General features: G+C 44.8%; 1 protein-coding gene across 3 annotated transcripts in view; it reads left to right on the forward strand.

Annotated features, from left to right (window-relative positions):
* LOC134860830 (histone deacetylase 4-like) overlaps nucleotides 1-17902 on the forward strand; it is a 38512-nt gene that overhangs the window by 1571 nt on the left and 19039 nt on the right. Inside the window, exons 2-4 of one of the 3 annotated variants that reach the window (XM_063877653.1) lie at nucleotides 340-586; nucleotides 10065-10133; nucleotides 15761-16086. In XM_063877653.1, coding sequence (XP_063733723.1) covers nucleotides 565-586; nucleotides 10065-10133; nucleotides 15761-16086 — 417 coding nt within the window. In that variant the 5' untranslated portion in view covers nucleotides 340-564. Of the gene's footprint in view, nucleotides 1-339; nucleotides 587-10018; nucleotides 10134-15760; nucleotides 16087-17902 lie in introns of those variants that run through there. The other 2 variants (XM_063877654.1, XM_063877652.1) reach the window with 2 other exon arrangements.

The following is a 17902-nucleotide window of genomic DNA, read 5'->3' on the forward strand; positions in this document are numbered from 1 at the left end:
CACAAACAAAGAAAAACCAAACAAGGAAAACTCTGTCAAATTTCACATTTTCCATGAGACGAACAGCTTTTTCTGAAGTGAAAGTAATACACATACTTTTTCCATTTATTTTTCTTGGTCTTTGAATGCCCCAGTCAAAATGAAACCATGTCTGAGATGAGCAATTTATTGCCCGATTGGTTTACAGGTTATTGCCCTGCTAGCATGAGCCTGAACAACAGATCACATTTATTTTCCACTGTGGCTTGAAACCCAGAAATGAGTCATTTTTAGCACTTCTGGAGGTCAATGGTTTTCTGGATGTGTTTTGGTTAATCTCCTTTTTCTCTTCTCTGATAGGTTGGTACAGGTGATGCCGATCTGATTGGAGTAACCAAATCAAAAGCCGAATGGGGATTGGCTGCTGCCGCTGGAAATTTACTTCCTGTTTCCAGCCCTGAGGGATTCTTGACGGACCGTCTTTAATATTCAACACAGACTCATTTAAACAGACACACACTCCTGGACATTTTGGATGACAGCCTCCTGATTGCAATCTGCAAACACACACCTGATCTGTCAGCGATGACATCACACAGCCACCAAGGTAAGTTCAGTACCAGTAATCATATTGCTTACTTGTCTCTCAGTATGAGTATAAGGTGTATATTATTGTGTTACGCTGCTAATAACATGTTTTTTTTTTTAGGGTAATTTAGAATTTTATGTGGCTACAGGTAGCAAAGATAGACCCATGTGACCAGATTAAAATTGGCTTTTTTATGAAACAAACTAATCCACACTTAAGTTTCTGGCTTTTTTCACCTTGTGCAGCTTGTAATTCATGGTTAGGGAAATTATTTCTAACAGCCTAATGCATCAGTTTGAGAGGAAGAGTCGTTTACCATGATTTAAGCGGGCAACTAATGCCGATTAGATAAGAGTTTAAGCCTTTTTGCATCCCAGAGCATTGAATTCTCTTGGGAAAACTTTAATATGTCGGCACAAAAATGATCCAAAAGATGTTTTTGATTTGTACGTGCACAAAAACAAGTAAATCATACAAGATTACGTTGAATATAAATACTCTAGTTCTAAAAGTGACGGAAAGGCAGATAGCGACGTCATTTTGCAGCGTGTTCTTCCTGATCATTTCACTGGACGATATACAGCCATAGCTGACATACGGATGGATGAACATTTAGATTTTGAGTTTAAAAGCAATAACACACCTTTACGTCTGTTAATTGGCTCAGTTTAATTTGACTGAGCTCCAGAGGGCGAGAGAAAAAAGTCCCTAACGCGCGCTCATCGAGAGATTTCTCTTTGACACCATATCAAGTTCACTTTAGAAGCTTGAGTTGTGGATGAATGATTCGGTGAGCGGCTGGCAGATGGAGAGGTGAGCCGCGGCTGCTGTGGTACCTGACGGTGTCATCCGTGTTTACTTTGTACACCTGGGAGTGTGTGTACTATAAATACCACAGCTGAGGTAACCAGCGGCCCCGAGGGAGGTGAGCGAGCTGCGGCCTCTGCCGGCATCACCAACATATGAACGCACCACTGAGCGGATATTTAGGTTGCGGTCGAATTGTCAATTTTTCTTAGGTAGGATGGCCTGGTAGTGGGGTTATATTGGTTTTTGTGCATGTAAATGGTCTGCAAAGGCTAAAATCTAGGCAAAATGGGAAAAATAAAGCAATTTTTGAGCATTAAAGCATATAAACATGTCACAGTAGAGGCACAAAATACAAATATGAACCTGAAAATGAGCAGAATAGGGCCTCTTTAATTATTCCTTTCAGTCTTTGTCCATATACACCTCGTCATGGTGCCCCTATCCCTGTCCCCAAGTAGAGCATATCGTATTACACTGTTAGATCAACCCCGGATTAGACAGCCCTTTGTAATTCCTTCACACGTTCACTCATCCCAGGGCTGACGAATTAAGAAGTTAGCGCCATGGAGCTAAACCATGTTCTGCTGTAGACAGGAGCAGCAGCAAAGCATATTCATGTCACACAATTATGGATGAGTTCCTCATACAAACGTGCTCCATCACGTGGAAAATCAATTCAAGACCACTGGTACAAACATTAACTATCCAGCAAGTTATTAATAAATAGTAATTCACAAGTCATTCCTGCCTCTATGAGTAGCTTGATGAGTAAAACTGGCAAAAAAGACCCTAATTTTTGGCTAAAATGCCCAAAAAATACCTGTATTATTATTTTTTTATCAGAGTACGGCTCTGTTGGAAGAAGACAAAGCCTGATATTGATTCAATGCCCAGATCTGAGCTCCGCCAGGGCAGGAAACCTCACTTCTTCCTGGCCAGGGGCTGCATCAGCTGGTAGAGCTGCTGTCAAAATAAAATAACATTTTTAATTTCCCACGCTGCCCTCCTCTGACTGCGCATCCCACTACAGGTCGTCCCAGAGTCTGCGTTAGCTCACCTCTCGCCAGAAACAGAAGTAGCTGCGATCTTCAGAGAGTCCAGGAGAGACGCTTCAGAGCAGCAGCTGCCGTTTCTCACTGTCTCTTTTGGAGACGGTCCTCGGAGAGCTGCCGAGTGTGGGCGTCGATTTGAGGTGTTGCTTCTCCGGTTTGAATGACAGCTCGGAGACACACTTGTTGGAAGTCGGCGCACAGAGAGACACATTTAAAGATACGAGATGTACGGCCTTGTGGCGCCTGTCAGAGCAGTTCCTGTAAAGTGTTCGTGGCAGTGAAGTCTCTTTCAGCTGAAGCATTCATCCTTTTGAGAAATAGATGCCGGGGAATTGATCCCGTGGCCTTCGCTTGCGTCAGGGTCGTCTGCCGCTGTTAGATTTCATTCGTTTTTTTAATGAGGGCAATTAAACAACATTGGCTTTGTTCTCGGGGTGAACAATGGGACTTTCACATCCACGGCTTTGCTACAGCCTCCAAAAGCTGCCAACTTTTTTTGCACTTATGTACCATCCTGGAGTGTGTGTGTGTGTGTGTGTGTGTGTGTGTTCATTCACACAGTTCATGCAGCAGCTGTGCGTGCTTAACTGTGTGCCATTTTTCTGTTGTTTTAATCTGTAAATGAGCTTACCAGCACGCTGTGTTTTTCATCCACCACTAACTCATTTTCTTTATTACAGCAGCGGTGGGATTTTTAGATTAAATATCATTTACCATAAATCTCTTCCTAGAAAAAGTGAAATGTAAAACGCTTTGTCGGGTTTTATATTTCCCAGAACAAAAAGCGGGTCAGGCTGATACGCTCGCAGTGTTTGCGCAGGAGTGATTACCCTGTGTGCAAAGAGCTTTAGCGCGTTAGCCGGGGACATTTGTTTTACACTTGTGCTTAGCATTGAGCTAACATGTCGACCATGTTTGATGGAGCTGAGCGTTTTCTGTAAATGTCACGCTCAGGATGAAATTCACTCGCAGTCAGACTCCATGCAAACTCAAGCTGTTGCTGCACACACATTCGAAACAGAAGCACGATTAATTCACTGATTACGTTTTTTTTTTCTAATTTGCACACATAAATGTTTCTGTTCAATTTAATTATTATTATTCTTTGACATTTTACTTTAAATTCTTATGTTTTGTATAAATATTTGTATTCGATTTTTCAATTTTTTAATTTATTTACCTTTAACCACCTATGTTTTATACAAAGATTTTAATTATCATCATTTTTTTACATTTTACTTTAACTTCTTATCTTTTGAATACAAATTAATTTTGTAAATTTAATTTAACCTGTTTTTTCTATACTATTTTTTATTATATTCTGTATTTTTGGACATTTAACTTCTTGCGTTTTATATAAATATATTTTTCATTTTTTATAAATACTATACTATACTCAGTGTTCATCATCATGTATTTCCCATGATCCTCTGGGGCCTCTCTGTGGTTGTGGTCACCTTATCAGCTCCTGGTGACCCTCGCAGATAAAAAAGGAAACTACACAAACCACATATTGGAGAAAAATAAAGAGGATACTCTTAGAAATGAAGGGATGATGTTCCGACGGGTATAAAATGTCTTTATTAATAGGCCATAATTCACCGCTCATGTCGGCTTTTTGCCACCTTTATTAGCTAATAGACTTCACCTCAAATGGCTCACTGTGAATTTGATGCAGGCAATATACAATATAAGTGAGAATAATGAATGAAATAAATGTGAAGGGCATGCGGCCTCCTCAGGTGTCTTTTCTGAGGAGGGGAGGTGAAGCCGCTCGCTGGCAGCCTTTTTGTTTTCCTCTTAATCAGAACTGCACCGACTTTCCAGGAAAGTCTGCAGTGTTTACCGCTGGAGAAAGAACTGGATGAGTCATCCACACACACACACACACACACACACACACACACACACACACACACACACACACACACACACACACACACACACACACACACACACACACACACACTCTGAGGCCAGTAAGTGCAAGGTACTGTCAGTGATTATTTGTGAATGAGAGGTTTGAACTTTGCAGCGCTATATGCAAAAAGCAAAATGATGATGCACCACCAGAAGCAGCAGCAGCAGCAGGATACAATCTGCTCAGATTTTTTACGGCGTTATTTTGCAGGGTGTGTGTGTGGGCGTGAGCGCCTTTTATGGTGGTGAACTGATGGACTTGACACACTGCTCTTTCCTCGAAGGCTTAGCGGTATCTAGGTTACAAGCACAACCGTTTTTTTTTTATAGCTTTACACAACTTTAAAACACAACACAAACGGCGAAGTGTAAAATAATCTGGACGGTCGGGAGATTGCATCATTTTGGTTTCTTTACTCTGACTGCAGGCTTTGTGACTTTGCACAGTCAGATCTCGGTCCTGTTCAGACTCGTCGGGTGGCTTTGGCATTAATCAAGATTAGCTTTATGGACGCTAGTTAAAGGAAATTGTCTTCTTCACCTGCCAGTTTCCATTGGAATCTTTGGATATCAAAACTTCCATCTTCCAACTGCTGGGAATTTATGCCTTTATAGATACCAAATCCATTATTGCCGAAAGCAACACATAAACAGAGCACTTGTATTATGGCTTTCATCATTGGCCAAATATTTATTTCCTGGTAACCACATTTAATTTTCTATCTGTCTTGAGATTGACAGTAATATGACGTGACATTGACAAAAAAAACACAGAAATTGTAGGTAAAAAGTTAAACGACCTATACATTAATGTCAGATACTCATTCCAAGTAAAAGTACTGCATTTCAAATCATACTTAAGTAAAATAACAGAAGTATTTTCAGCTAAAATGTACTTATTCTGCCTCCATATGGGATACATTTGACTATAATACTTTATTTTTATACTTACTGCACTGTTGTGCTACTTCTTTACTGGCTTATACTAAAATATCAGACTACCCCGCCCACAACTGAGCAATTGACCGTCCCATCTTTGGGTGTCACCCCTGAGTTTGATACACTGTGTGCGGTACGGATCTCCTGATGCCTATAAGTCTATATATGGATCTGCTTTTTATTACACCTGCCAGATACTATTAACGCTGCTGCAGCGTTATTATAGAGATTTAGGGAGCGAGCTCACAGACATCAGGAGAAACATTTCCAGGAACAGGAACCTGAGGTGCCCTTTAGCAAGGCACATAACTCCTAGCTGGTCCAGTAGAGCTGCCACAGGAAGGCCTCCACAGACAGATGTTAGAAAAGCAGAAAAAGGAAGCTTCCCTATCAATTTTCTCAAAAGTCTAAAGTAAACTAGAATCTATGCGCCCACCTGACTGCTTTATGGTTTCTTTGGTTCATTTGTGCTTTTTGAGATTCACTAGGTGAGCCTATGTGTGTGTGTGAGCTTTACTGTGTGCTTTCAGCTCAAACGGAGCATTTTCTGTACTTAGCTACATTTCACTGCCGATCATGGATCACACACGCTTGCTCAGCTGCAGGGGTGAAGGGGTTAAAGGTTTTCGCTGCAACATAAAGGGCCTGGCTTATCCCTGAATATATATTTAGAAACACACACAGCACACACACATAAGACATGTCCACGTGCATGCACGCCGAACAAACAATCATTATATTTGTGAGTGCATTTCAATGTCACGTCTGTCTGGTATCCACTTTAAAGGACATATTCTGCTCATTTTCAGGTTCATATTTGTATTTAGTGCCTCTTTGTGACATGTCTCCATGCTTTAATGTTCAAAAAGCTCTTTATTTTTCTCGTACTGCCTGTGCTGCAGCACCTCTTTTCACCCTCTGTCTGAAACCAGAGCCCAGTCTGCTCTGATTGGTTAACTGGCTCTGTTGTGATTGGTCAACCTCTTAGAGAAGGTTAAATACGATGTACAATGTGTTGGAGCGCGAGCCAATGGGAGCGTGAGTGTGACATAGTGGTCTCACAATGTTATGGAGGTAAACAAAGGAGTCCGGAAGGGGCAGGGGGTGGGAGTGTGTGGGAGAGAAACTCCCCCTAGCACATAAACCTATATGACCCTCTGAAGGGAAAACCCCAAAAAGCAGAACAGGGCCTCTTTAAATCTCCGAACGCATCCGAGCGCTGTGGCCCCTCCTCCTCCTGCCAGACACTGCTGTCCTCTCATGTGCGACCGACTTGGCGGTACAGTCCATCCCAGAACAAAACCCAGGGGGGTCTCTTGTGCAACATCAGTCCCCTTACTTCACAATCTCCGCTTTGTCCTTGTGCAAATCAAACGTGGTGCCCATGACGTCCCGCCACACCCCCGTGCTCCACAAACAAACACCCAATCACGGCCTGTCTACGGGGTGTATGTCTCCAGAAGAGCTCTGATTTTTAATTGGTGTCAGGACAGAGACGGCAGAGAGGGAGCATGAGCTAATGAAAGGAACGGGACGCGTCTTTTGTCCCTGTGTCTTTTGTCTCGGGATACGGGATACACTGTGTCCTGCCAGCGAGCTGTCAGCGGCAATTACGGTTTACACTCCCGCCTCGGAGCCCTTTCCCGGTGCCTTTTGACATGGGGCTGCACGGTGCCAAACGGCAGATGATTAACAGTGCACCTGTGGTACTGCGTACATTGTGGGAAGTAGGGCCCAGATACTGACCCCTTAACGGGGAATCAAAGCTCTTCAGAAACCATGTGTGGCACTAACACGCACATCGGGTAAGATCTATCCCAGAATGCATTGGACATAAATGTGTTTGCAGGAAATAAAACCCGCCTGCATTTTTTTTTAATACTCCAACATGTCTGCAGCTTTAGATACTGACCTCATGACCTTAATGGGCACCCTCAGTCTTCTACAGATTCCCAACTACTCTGTGATTATATATGAAATGACGGCTTTCACAACGAAGCACCTCATGGACGCGGCGGCAAATTGCATTTCCACTGTGCTCTCCGATTCTCCCAGCATGACTCGAGGGTCAGACGGTTGTGTATACATGCCAGTGTTCGCGGGGGGTGCAAACTGTTCAGGGGTCACCCGTCCTTTTTTTTTTATCAGCCGCCGTGACGTCAGCCTGGCCGCCCTCGGGAAGCAAATTGGCGACCCAGAGGAAAAGGCTCTTCAAGGAGAAGCGTGTTTGATTAATCGTATTGTTCCTGTCTGGTTCACCTTGCTCTGCTGGAGTCACCCTGGGCCGAGCAGCCAGAACAAGGGAAGTGCCCTGCATGTAATGAGACTGGAGCATCCTTCCTCTCTTTGCACTGTCTCTCTTTGTTCAAAAACAAACTTATCCATATGTGCCAGAACAGAAGCACAGGACACATATACCCCCAAAACAACGCCTAATTTTCCTCCAATATTTGCTAAATATAAAGTAGAAACCCTAACTCATAACTGCACACATACTGGTCTAAACTTAGATATGGATATTAGTATTTTGTGCCTCTACTGGGAAATGTTTACATGCTTTAAAACGATTAAATAAATGTGGAAAATATACAGAGTGACGTGCGGGGTCATGTAATTGTTGTGGCATTACTGAGTTGGGAAAAAAATGAGATAAGTCAATAAATATATTATTCGAAAAAGAAAAAAATCTTGTTTATCCAACATAAAAAAGGCAACACAAGGCATACAAACAACAAACACTGAAAGCAGAAACACATTGTAAAATAACATTTAAAATCAGCCAAGAGAATACAGCAAAAATCCATATGAAAATCAATTTGATTTAATTAAATAAGGCCTCTGTTAACATGCAGTCCCATCTCAACCTGATTTCACCATGCAGCAGACTCCCCCATTTAGCTCATTCCTCTCCCCCATTCACAGCGCCCATCATAACACGCGTGTTTTCAACAAGAGGTAGCTCTCTGCCTGAGGCTAGCCGCGGCTATTTATAGCTCCCTGTCTCCCGATGCTCGCCCAGTGGGAGCGGGGAGGAGAGGAGGATGGAGGAGAAAGAGAAGAAGAAAAGAGAAGGAGGGAGGGAGGCTGCTGGGTAACTAGGCTACATCCAAGATTGATGTGTGCTTCTCTGTGGCGGTTGTGTAGGTGGTTTGCGGCCTCGTACACACCTGTACGTGCCTCTGAGGTATCGGCCCTGTGGTCTGGACTGAAAGCGCTTTGTTGAAGCTAACCGCAAGTTCTCCGTCCACTCCAACTCCCCACACTCGCAGATGTAAAGCAGCAACTTGTGCCAAAAAGCCTGGGCGTTGGATTACCCCAACAAGCCACAGGTGTCATCACACACCTCATTTACATTGCAAAACCCAGGAAGTGTGTGTGTGTCATTTGAATAGGCCCATTAGGAGATATCGGCTGTCATTGCTGTGTTTGTTTGGGTGAGGTGTCCAAACACTGCAGGTATATGTCACCGCTGATTCCACCCGTCTGAATTTGAATAGCACCTGCTTGTTTCCTCACCCGGGAGCAATGTGTGTCAGCGTCAGGCAAAAGAGTTGAGGGAGATTCCAAAATCGAGTCCACAGCCAGGGATTGGTGCATCATGGGTGCAGCCGTTCATGCAAAGTTGGTGCGAGACAAAAACACACACATAATCAGTGCGCCATGCATCCTCCAGCTTCGCGGCTAATTAAGTGTGTGTGTGTGTGTGCCAGTCTGGTCCAGGGAGAATTCCAGAAATAGATCATGCACAGTGAAATGCTCGCCTGTTTTTCCTCCCTTTTTTTATTCCTCCGGAGGGATTGTACATGGGTTTTCATCTCCCATCCAAAGGAATAATTGCATGTTTTCTGCGCCTCTGATGTGGAATATATATGGACCAGGTGCTACTGAAAATACACTCTTCTGGAGGGTGTGTGTGTGTGTACGTAGTGACACATGTGTGCAGTCCTGATGCATGTCAATCCCATCCTCTCCCCCCTTATTTTGCGCCTTTTTTCGTTGTGTGTTTTCCTCCATCGCCTCCTCCTCCTCCTTACCTCTGTCTTCCCCCTCTCCTCCTCTTTCTCCTCGTCCTCCTCCTCCTCCTCCAACACCCCTCTCTGTCGCTCTGCTTTTTATAGCCATGTCTTCCCAGGGCTCGGCAGCTACAAAAGCCTTTTCATGTTGCCACTATAATTACAGCCTACACACACACACACACACACACACACACACACACGGACACGCATGCATACACACACAAACACAGGAGAGGAGTGTCTTTGTGTCTGCATGTGTGTGTGTGTGTGTGTGTGTGTGTGTGTGTGTGTGCTCTCTCTGCATGTGCTGCTATACACAAAAGGGTGAGCTATTTTTACCTCTCTCCCTCCCTCTCCTCCTCATCCCCCCTCCTCATCTCTCCCTCTCCCTCTCTTCTGCTGCTGCCAGCCACATTTGCTATGCTGAGCACAGGCGGTATCAGTCCAACATCCCCGCTCTCACACACCGGACACACACACATATGCGGGCGCCGATGAAGGCTGCTCCCTCTGCGTCCCTCTCGCTTCTCCCCCCTGCAGCCGGGCGTCTCTCTCTGCAGTCTCACAGCTCGGCTCTTTCTCCGGTCATGCATCGGGCAGTTGCTCGGGAGGCAGCAGCCGCGCGGTGGCATGCGAGCGCGGCTCTGCGGATGACCTGAAGCGCACGCTCTGCTTCGGAACTGTAACCGGGGGTTTTTGTGAAGCTCGTCTCAATGTTGCGGACCATATTTGAAGCGGAGTGTGCTCTCTCTCCCACAGAGGGCATCCTGGGAAAGGAGCAGCCGCTGGAGGTGCTGAAGACATCGGCGCTCAACCACATCCCAACAGGTTGGACACTGTGTGTGTGTGTGTGTGTGTGTGTGTGTGTGTGTGTGTGTGTGTGTGTGTGTGTGTGTGTGTGTGTGTGTGTGTGTGTGTGTGTGTGTGTGTGTGTGTGTGTGTGTGTGTGTGTGTGTGTGTGTGTGTGTGTGTGTGTGTGTGTGTGTGTGTGTGTGTGTGTGTGTGTGTGTGTGTGTGTGTGTGTGTGTGTGGAGCTACGTGATTTCCCTGTTAACCACATCCCGAGCAACTTGGCATGCACACTGTCACTGAGGTGATTGTTGTTTCCGGATAATTATTGAAATACTTTAAATGTGTGTTCTGATGCAGCACTCCGAGGAGCCCATGCTTACTCCTGCACGTTTTGATTCATGCAGAGCCATTTTGTTGAATGGAAACACTGCCGCCCAAATGTAGGCGAATGTGAAAACTGTTGTCGGATGTCTCAGGAGGAATGGCTGCCAAATAATACACCAAAACAAGCAGCTGTGCATATATTTGCGGGCTGTTTGATGCAGGGGCTGAGATAGTCCCAGAACAAGTCAGAGCTTCCTTTTTTATGAGGTTTTGAATACACGAAATATTCTCCATCTGCTGCTTCTGCAAAGACACAGTCATGCTTTATTTACCATACCTTCCTCTACCTCCACCGGGAGAGAGGGACAGAAATAACAGGGGGGACAGATGGAGATGAGGTAATGTGAAGGAGAGTCTGAGGTAATATATGCACGGGGCATTATCTAATCCCATAATGAGACAGCTTACATGTTTCACCACCGAGAAGAAAATGGAAATAGTAAAAGTGATTCATAATTCCCCCCCACCACCACCAGCCTGTTGCTCTTTCCTCACTGTGACCCAAACTCACATGTTTTTGTTCCGAGTGCCTTCGAGCAAACGGGTGATAAAATATTGAAATTCACTTGAGTGACTTCATCAGATATTCTGGAAATCTGTTGTCTTGGATACAAGAGCTGCATGGCCTCCAGTGTGTGTGTGTGTGTGTGTGTGTGTGTGTGTGTGTGTGTGTGTGTGTGTGTGTGTGTGTGTGTGTGTGTGTGTGTGTGTGTGTGTGTGTGTGTGTGTGTGTGTGTGTGTGTGTGTGTGTGTGTGTGTGTGTGTGTGTGTGTGTGTGTGTGTGTGTGTGTGTGTGTGTGTGTGTGTGTGTGTGTGTGTGTGTGTGTGTGTGTGTGAGACCCGGACAGTTCAGTGTCCTCATAGCAGAGTGCACCTGTCTACACGCATCTCACTGGAGCAGGTCTTCCTTGCAGCCTGCAGCGGCTCCCTCGCAGGAGATGCCTTGTTGCAAGTTATAGCTTTTAGCTTTGTCTTAAGACGCAATTATCGAGTGACTTTAACAAAACCAGAGGAAGACGTTTGTTGGTGTGCAGTTCTGGGATGTAAATCGGACCTTGGAGCCTTTTCAAATAACCAAATTCAAGCTAGCAAGCTAACCTAGGGAAAGCCACGGTGACCAGAATGTCTTAATGGAAGCGAAGGTGCTTCTTGTCCCTTAAAAATAAAAAGACTTTTTATGGTGGAAAAGCAATTTGAAACTAAAAATGAATCATTGCAGTTTTATTACGTGGCAGAGGATGATACATGCAAGGCTGTAGCAAAAGGGATTTCACTTTTGAAGCTTTTTTTAATGAAGCTTTGAATCAACTTTCTTGAATGAATATACTTTAACGGAGTCCTATGAGGTTAATTAAACTGTAAAACTGCCACAAATATGGAATTTTAGACTTGTTAATTGTCTAAAACTGATAATATTGGTGACGCCTAATCTTTATCTTCAACTATGCACACATTTGAATGTTGATTTAGATCTGTAGACCATTCAGATTTGATCAATCCTTCATCTGTCTGCATGGCTTCAAGATTCTAAATGGTGTTTAAAAGCAAGGCTCACCTCTCACTCAGGCCAAGCAGGCTTAAAATAAACCCAAAGACCTGAGCAAGTCCCTGCACGTCCGGCACCTTCACCTTCACACGAGTTGTGTGTCTGCCTCAACGTCTCCTTCCTCTGGAGCTGTGGCGCTGCAGACCGTCGCATGATGTCATTGAGACCTGGACAAGTTGGAGCTTGCTTTTTTTTTGGCAGAACAAAATAACTCCCTGCACCTTTCGCTCTTCCCTCCCCGCCCCGTCTCATCCTGTAAGAGGTCACGGTGCTCACAATCCGGGCTTTTATAAGCGGGATTAGCATCTCCAGGAGTTTTGCATGGAGGCTAATTCACAGCAGCTGAGAGGAGGAGAGAAAGTAACGTAGGCGGATGTTCACGCTACCCACCCTCAGAGACCAATCAGTAAGCCGACCGCAGCTATTTTCCAGCGTCAACAGATGTGCTACTTGTTGCCTCTCATCTCACCCTGCTGCTAAATTCACTGTGAAACCCCGTCCTATTCATTGTCACGCTCCAAAAAATAAAAAATAAGCCTCATTTTGCTCTCAGTATGACATCTATTATTCCTAAAGAGTGTGGAGCTCATAGACTCTGGGTCTCAAATCAGAGATGCCAGCTCTCTGCATTGTCTGATATAAATAGATGTGCAATTGGAGCCAGAAGAGTTGTGGAGTGTTCCTGAGGGGTTGTAAACAGATTGTGATTTGTTGCGGGGAGATGGGAGTGAAGAACGGTAGGAGGGAGCCACGGAGCAGAGAAGGACGCAGCAGGGCTGGAGGATAGGGCAAAGAGGAGGAAGAGGGGGGAGAGGAACCTGCTGAGAGGGGTCATGGCTCCTTGCACTGCACCCCTGACGTTAATCCACGCCGTGTTGCCACCCCTCGCCCAAACCAAACCGTATTTCCAGTAACTTTTACAACTTCTGACACGGACAGAAGAACAGGAAAGCCCGGGCAACAGACTACATGGGAAAACTTCTCTATCGGGGAGATTCTCTCTCTATTGATTCTCTTCTCATTATTTTTCTCCATTACTGAATCAATTTTATAGCAAAAAATAAATAAACCAACAAGTTAAACCAACATTTCCTCCCACAGTAACGTCTTGTTTTTATACATTATAAAGGGAATTATTTGGAGCCCTAATTTTATATATCCAAGCCTCTAGTGTTTAAATATCTGGGGAGTTTTTACCCGGCCTCACTTCAAACCATCCTATGGTTTTTAGTTGTTTGGGAAATGCAGGCAAATGTCAGGAGAGGAATTTGATGGTTGTGTTATAAAAAATATAGCAGCTGAGTGAGAGAAGGAGGCAGAGTTATTTGATGCACGAGGAGGGTTTTCCTCAGCCTTAGAAGCAAGCAAAGAGAGGAGAGAGGGTGAGAGAGTGGTGTGTGTGTGTGTGTGTGTGTGTGTGTGTGTGTGTGTGTGTGTGTGTGTGTGTGTGTGTGTGTGTGTGTGTGTGTGTGTGTGTGTGTGTGTGTGTGTGTGTGTGTGTGTGTGTGTGTGTGTGTGTGTGTGTGTGTGTGTGTGTGTGTGTGTGTGTGTGTGACGCTGGTTCCTGGAAAAGCATGGGCTGCAGAATAAACAGCCTGCATGCCTGAGACTGCCCTGTGATGTCACCACTGGGCAAACGAGGGACAAGGGGAGGAGAACGGGGAGAGAGGGAGGGAGGAGGGAGAGGAGAGAGACGCCCATCAGGTTAAACTGGAGAGGAGGATGAGCGGGGAGCATAAAGTGACGAGGTGGAGAGCAAGAGGAGTCAGAGAGTCATCCTCTGTGAAAGACTGGAGCGAGTGCATTGATAAGGAGGAGCTGCTGAGGAGGAGGAGACCGCTGATGGGTAACGACACCGCTGATTCCCACTTCTCCCTTGCTGCGCCTCCCCCCCTGTGTGTAGCTAGCAATTAGCGCCGCCGGTGTGACATTGATGCCACACCGGAGGTGTGTTTGTGCATCTGCGTGCGTCACCGTCAATAAGTGCGCCGGGCTGTGTGTGAGTGGGTGTGTGTGGTGTCAGGGACTCGATATCCGTGGAACATTATGTACGGGGGAGAGTGTGTGTGTGTGTGTGGACGTGTTTGTGTATGAGTTATGGATTTGCATTAGCAGGGATTGGAGCCGCAACGCTTCCCTGTCACAGCAGCATCTCTGCTTTCATGCCTGTCTGTGATTGGCTTGTTTTGAAACTAATATTAGAAAAGATAAAAGGACAAAAAGTATCAAATTAAAGGCTTTTCTCCCACCTGGGTGTCACTAGACACACAGCGACTTTATATGGAGTCCTTGCTGCGTCCAGATTTTGATCTAACACTCGCAAAGACACTGACTCATGTGCAGGTAGAAGAGCTGCAGGAATTAGAGAAGAAGAAGAAGAAGTTTTTTGATGCAAACTTTCTCTGCATAGTGACTGTAGGAGTCTCTTCTAACAGGTCCCCTCCCTCCTCTATATGCAGGTTGAAACCTACAGATTAATTGTCTCTGTGGATGCGTTGTTAGCAGATTACACGTTGTTGTTGTTGTTGTTGTTGTTGTCTTCCCCACATGACGGAGGCCCTCGAGGAGTTGTTGTTGCTCTGATCTCATATTAATGACAGCAGCTGCAGGGGCGTGTTTCACCTGCTGCACGAAACACATTTGAGCTCCTGAAGGTGCAATATAACCAAATACGGTCCAGCAGCATACCTCAGTCCAGAAGAAAAGACATTTCTCAAATGAGTATGTCATAGCTGCTGAAATGGTGTTTATGATCATTAAAGCCTCCTTAAGGACACTCCAATTTGATTTTGCAAATGTGACATCCCTAAAAATAATCAGGTCCATATGCTCTTGAGTGTGTCAATGTGTGTTTCCTGCTGTAAGTGGCCGTATGTGTGTGTGTGTGTGTGCCTCTTTATTAAAACAAATTTCCAGGGCAAGTATCTCTGGCTGTAGCTGCGCGCTCTGTAAACATGTAGGCAAATAATCAGCCAATCGACTCCTATTTATCCAGGTTTAATGGGGAGGAAGCGGCGTGATTGGAGGGCTTCCTGTGCAGTGATTTGTGGGTAACTGGCGCCGGGTCAATGCCAGCTTTGTCAGGTGACTGCCGACTGCAGCATTGGTTGTGTGTGTACTCAAACTGGTCTTCATTTAAAGCTTTATTGATTCATTTGAGAAGATTGTTGATTTTAGAAATAGAAGATGCTTCGGAGGTACAGATTGATTTCTTTCGGCAGAAACAAAAGATTTTTGTGTGGGATGGCAGGTCGAGGAGAAATCAATACTGCTCAATTACAGGCTTCTATCATGCTGCACATAAAGGTGTTTTATTATCTGCTAATTAATTGTATCACTCTGATTTCACTGTGTGTGTTTAGGTGTATGGGGTGCCTCTACTAAAGCATAACAGTGCCTATTTAAATGGTTTCTCCATAAATGCAACTATCATTTTCCTCACTAGAGTTGCAGAAATAAGAGAACTTGATGCCAGATTTTGCTGCACTCTTTTTATATTTAATACCAATTGGAAGAGCTTTCATTTAATCCTCTTCAGTTAAACGATGTCTCTTCTTGCAGTTGTACTAAATGCGTGCATACAACAGCATGGAGACTCAAACTCAAAAAACCATTGACTTCCAGAAGAGGGAACAAGAATTCCCAGGTTTTAGGACTCATTCCTGCACCACTCTAGATGTCAAAGTAAGAACACACAGTTGTAGTGTATGATTGTCTCCCTGTCTCTCCACAGTGGACATCAACTCTGCGCTGCCCTTGCGTCTCCCCCCAGCCGCCATCCCCATGGACCTGCGTGTGGACCACCACCACCACCACCACCACCAGCAGCAGCAGCAGGTGTCGTCGCTCTCTCCGCCCGGCCAGCAGCAGCAGCAGCAGCAGCAGTCGTCCGGCCCGGGCTCGGTGGGCTCGTCGGTGCGCGAGCAGCAGCTGCAGCAGGAGCTCCTGACGCTGAAGCAGAAGCAGCAGATCCAGAGGCAGATCCTCATCGCAGAGTTCCAGCGGCAGCACGAGCAGCTGTCCCGCCAGCACGAGGCCCAGCTGCAGGAGCACATACAGGTAGAGCGACAACGAAATGATATTTATTTTACTCTTCTAAGAGCCAACAATCCAAAATCACAGCAGCAGGCTTGCAGCCCAAACCTTTACATTTGAATCTTGAAACAAAGAAGCTCTTGATTTAGTCTGCCACAGGATTCTTCATTAATAGACTAAAATCACCAACAAAGAGCAGCTCCGTCAGCTCTAAACCACTTTGCTCTGAGTGAAGAGGCAGCAGAGAATAAGGAGGCACTCTGGCTTCATTATTTTCAACTTCAGGGGCTGCATGAGGTGTTCTGATCCAGAAAAATGTGGGAAAAGAAGACGTTTGTGGGGTTAGAGCTCCATTACAAATCTAAATCCTAATGCTCCAGCCCTGCTGTGGCCTTACTTTAAAAGCATAATATCTCCTTTCTGAGTTAGCTTGGTTTAAATGACTCTTTGTTTGGTTATTGGTATGAGTCATTTTAAGACGATTTAATGCAGAAATGTAAAATATAATACCTTTAAACATTAGCAGCAGATGCAAAGGAGTGGATTTAATATGGAGAGCAAGTATCGACTGACCCTTTCTGTTAACTTAATGGTTCTTTGCTTTACATCCTGTGCCGCTCATGCCTTATAACGATGAAGATGAAGCTCGTAGTGACCTGGAATTATAAAAGTGAATGTAGATCAGCCCGCCCATACTCTGCAGCTCTAATACTTCAGGACCCCCTGAGAGCGCAGAGCTCCTGTGGGGCAGAAAAGCCATAAAATGATCCTACTGTTTGTTCTTTTGTGGAATATGACTGTGGAATTATCAATTGTAATATCCAGCTGAACTACTTATCTTTTCAGTACTTAATGGAAGTCTAAAAATGGATTACGGGCACAGGAGATTAGATTTCAACGTGCAGGATTACTTTAGTTTGAATGTAATGATTTAAATTCCTCTCCTTTTCCCTTCTGAGATCTGTAATATCTAGCAGAATGAACACAGTCTCGCTTAATGGCAATATTTGATGAGTTTACTTTCGCTGTCATCAACCTGGGATCAAAACCAACCAAAAATCATCCGCAAGCTCAGTACTTGAGTAAATGTACTTCTCTACTTTGCACCTCTGTGTGTGGCTGCCCCTCAAACTTGGCCTGGGTGTCTGTGTGTTTGCTGACATTTGAGAGGATGTGTATGTTTTAATGCCCGTACGTCAGAGTGTGTGTGTGTGTGTGTGTGTGTGTGTGTGTGTGTGTGTGCAGAGGGGCTGAATGGGTCTGATTGAAGCCGGGCCTCCCTGCTACAACTGTGCATCACATAGAAGATACTAAAGTCCTTTATTACTAAAAACTAAGGAAGAATTAGAGGAGTAGGAGAGGAAAGAAGGAGACGAATAAAAGAGGATAGCAGAAAGGAAGGGCGAAAAAGATAGGAAGGGAGGAAGCAAGTGGAAAAAGCATGGAAGGGGAACAAGCTAAATGACAAAGTAAAGGAAGAAAGAGGAGAAAGGAAAGTTCCCAGTTGTCCAACTTTGTAGTGTCCCCTGGTTACGGTTGTGTTCTCGGCCTCTCCCAGCGTTTGGTGTATGTAGCGCTCTCAGTAAAAGCTGCACATACTCCGTCAAGTTGGCGAAATGGTTTTATCATTTGCGTGTTTTTTTTCCCAGATTTCTATTTTATTTGCATCGTTTCTGAGGCTTCTAGTGCGTCTAAAAGGCGTTGACGAACATTTCGTCATAGTTTAAGCTGACGAAATGAACAATAATGTGCGAAAAGTGCCGTGTAGCCTATTTATTTTATATGACAGAGACATTAAACAGTAATTAGGACTCTCGATTTGAAGCCTCAAGTTAAGAAA

Source organism: Eleginops maclovinus, chromosome 24 (genome assembly GCF_036324505.1).
Source record: "Eleginops maclovinus isolate JMC-PN-2008 ecotype Puerto Natales chromosome 24, JC_Emac_rtc_rv5, whole genome shotgun sequence".
Taxonomy (NCBI): Eukaryota; Metazoa; Chordata; class Actinopteri; order Perciformes; family Eleginopidae; genus Eleginops; species Eleginops maclovinus.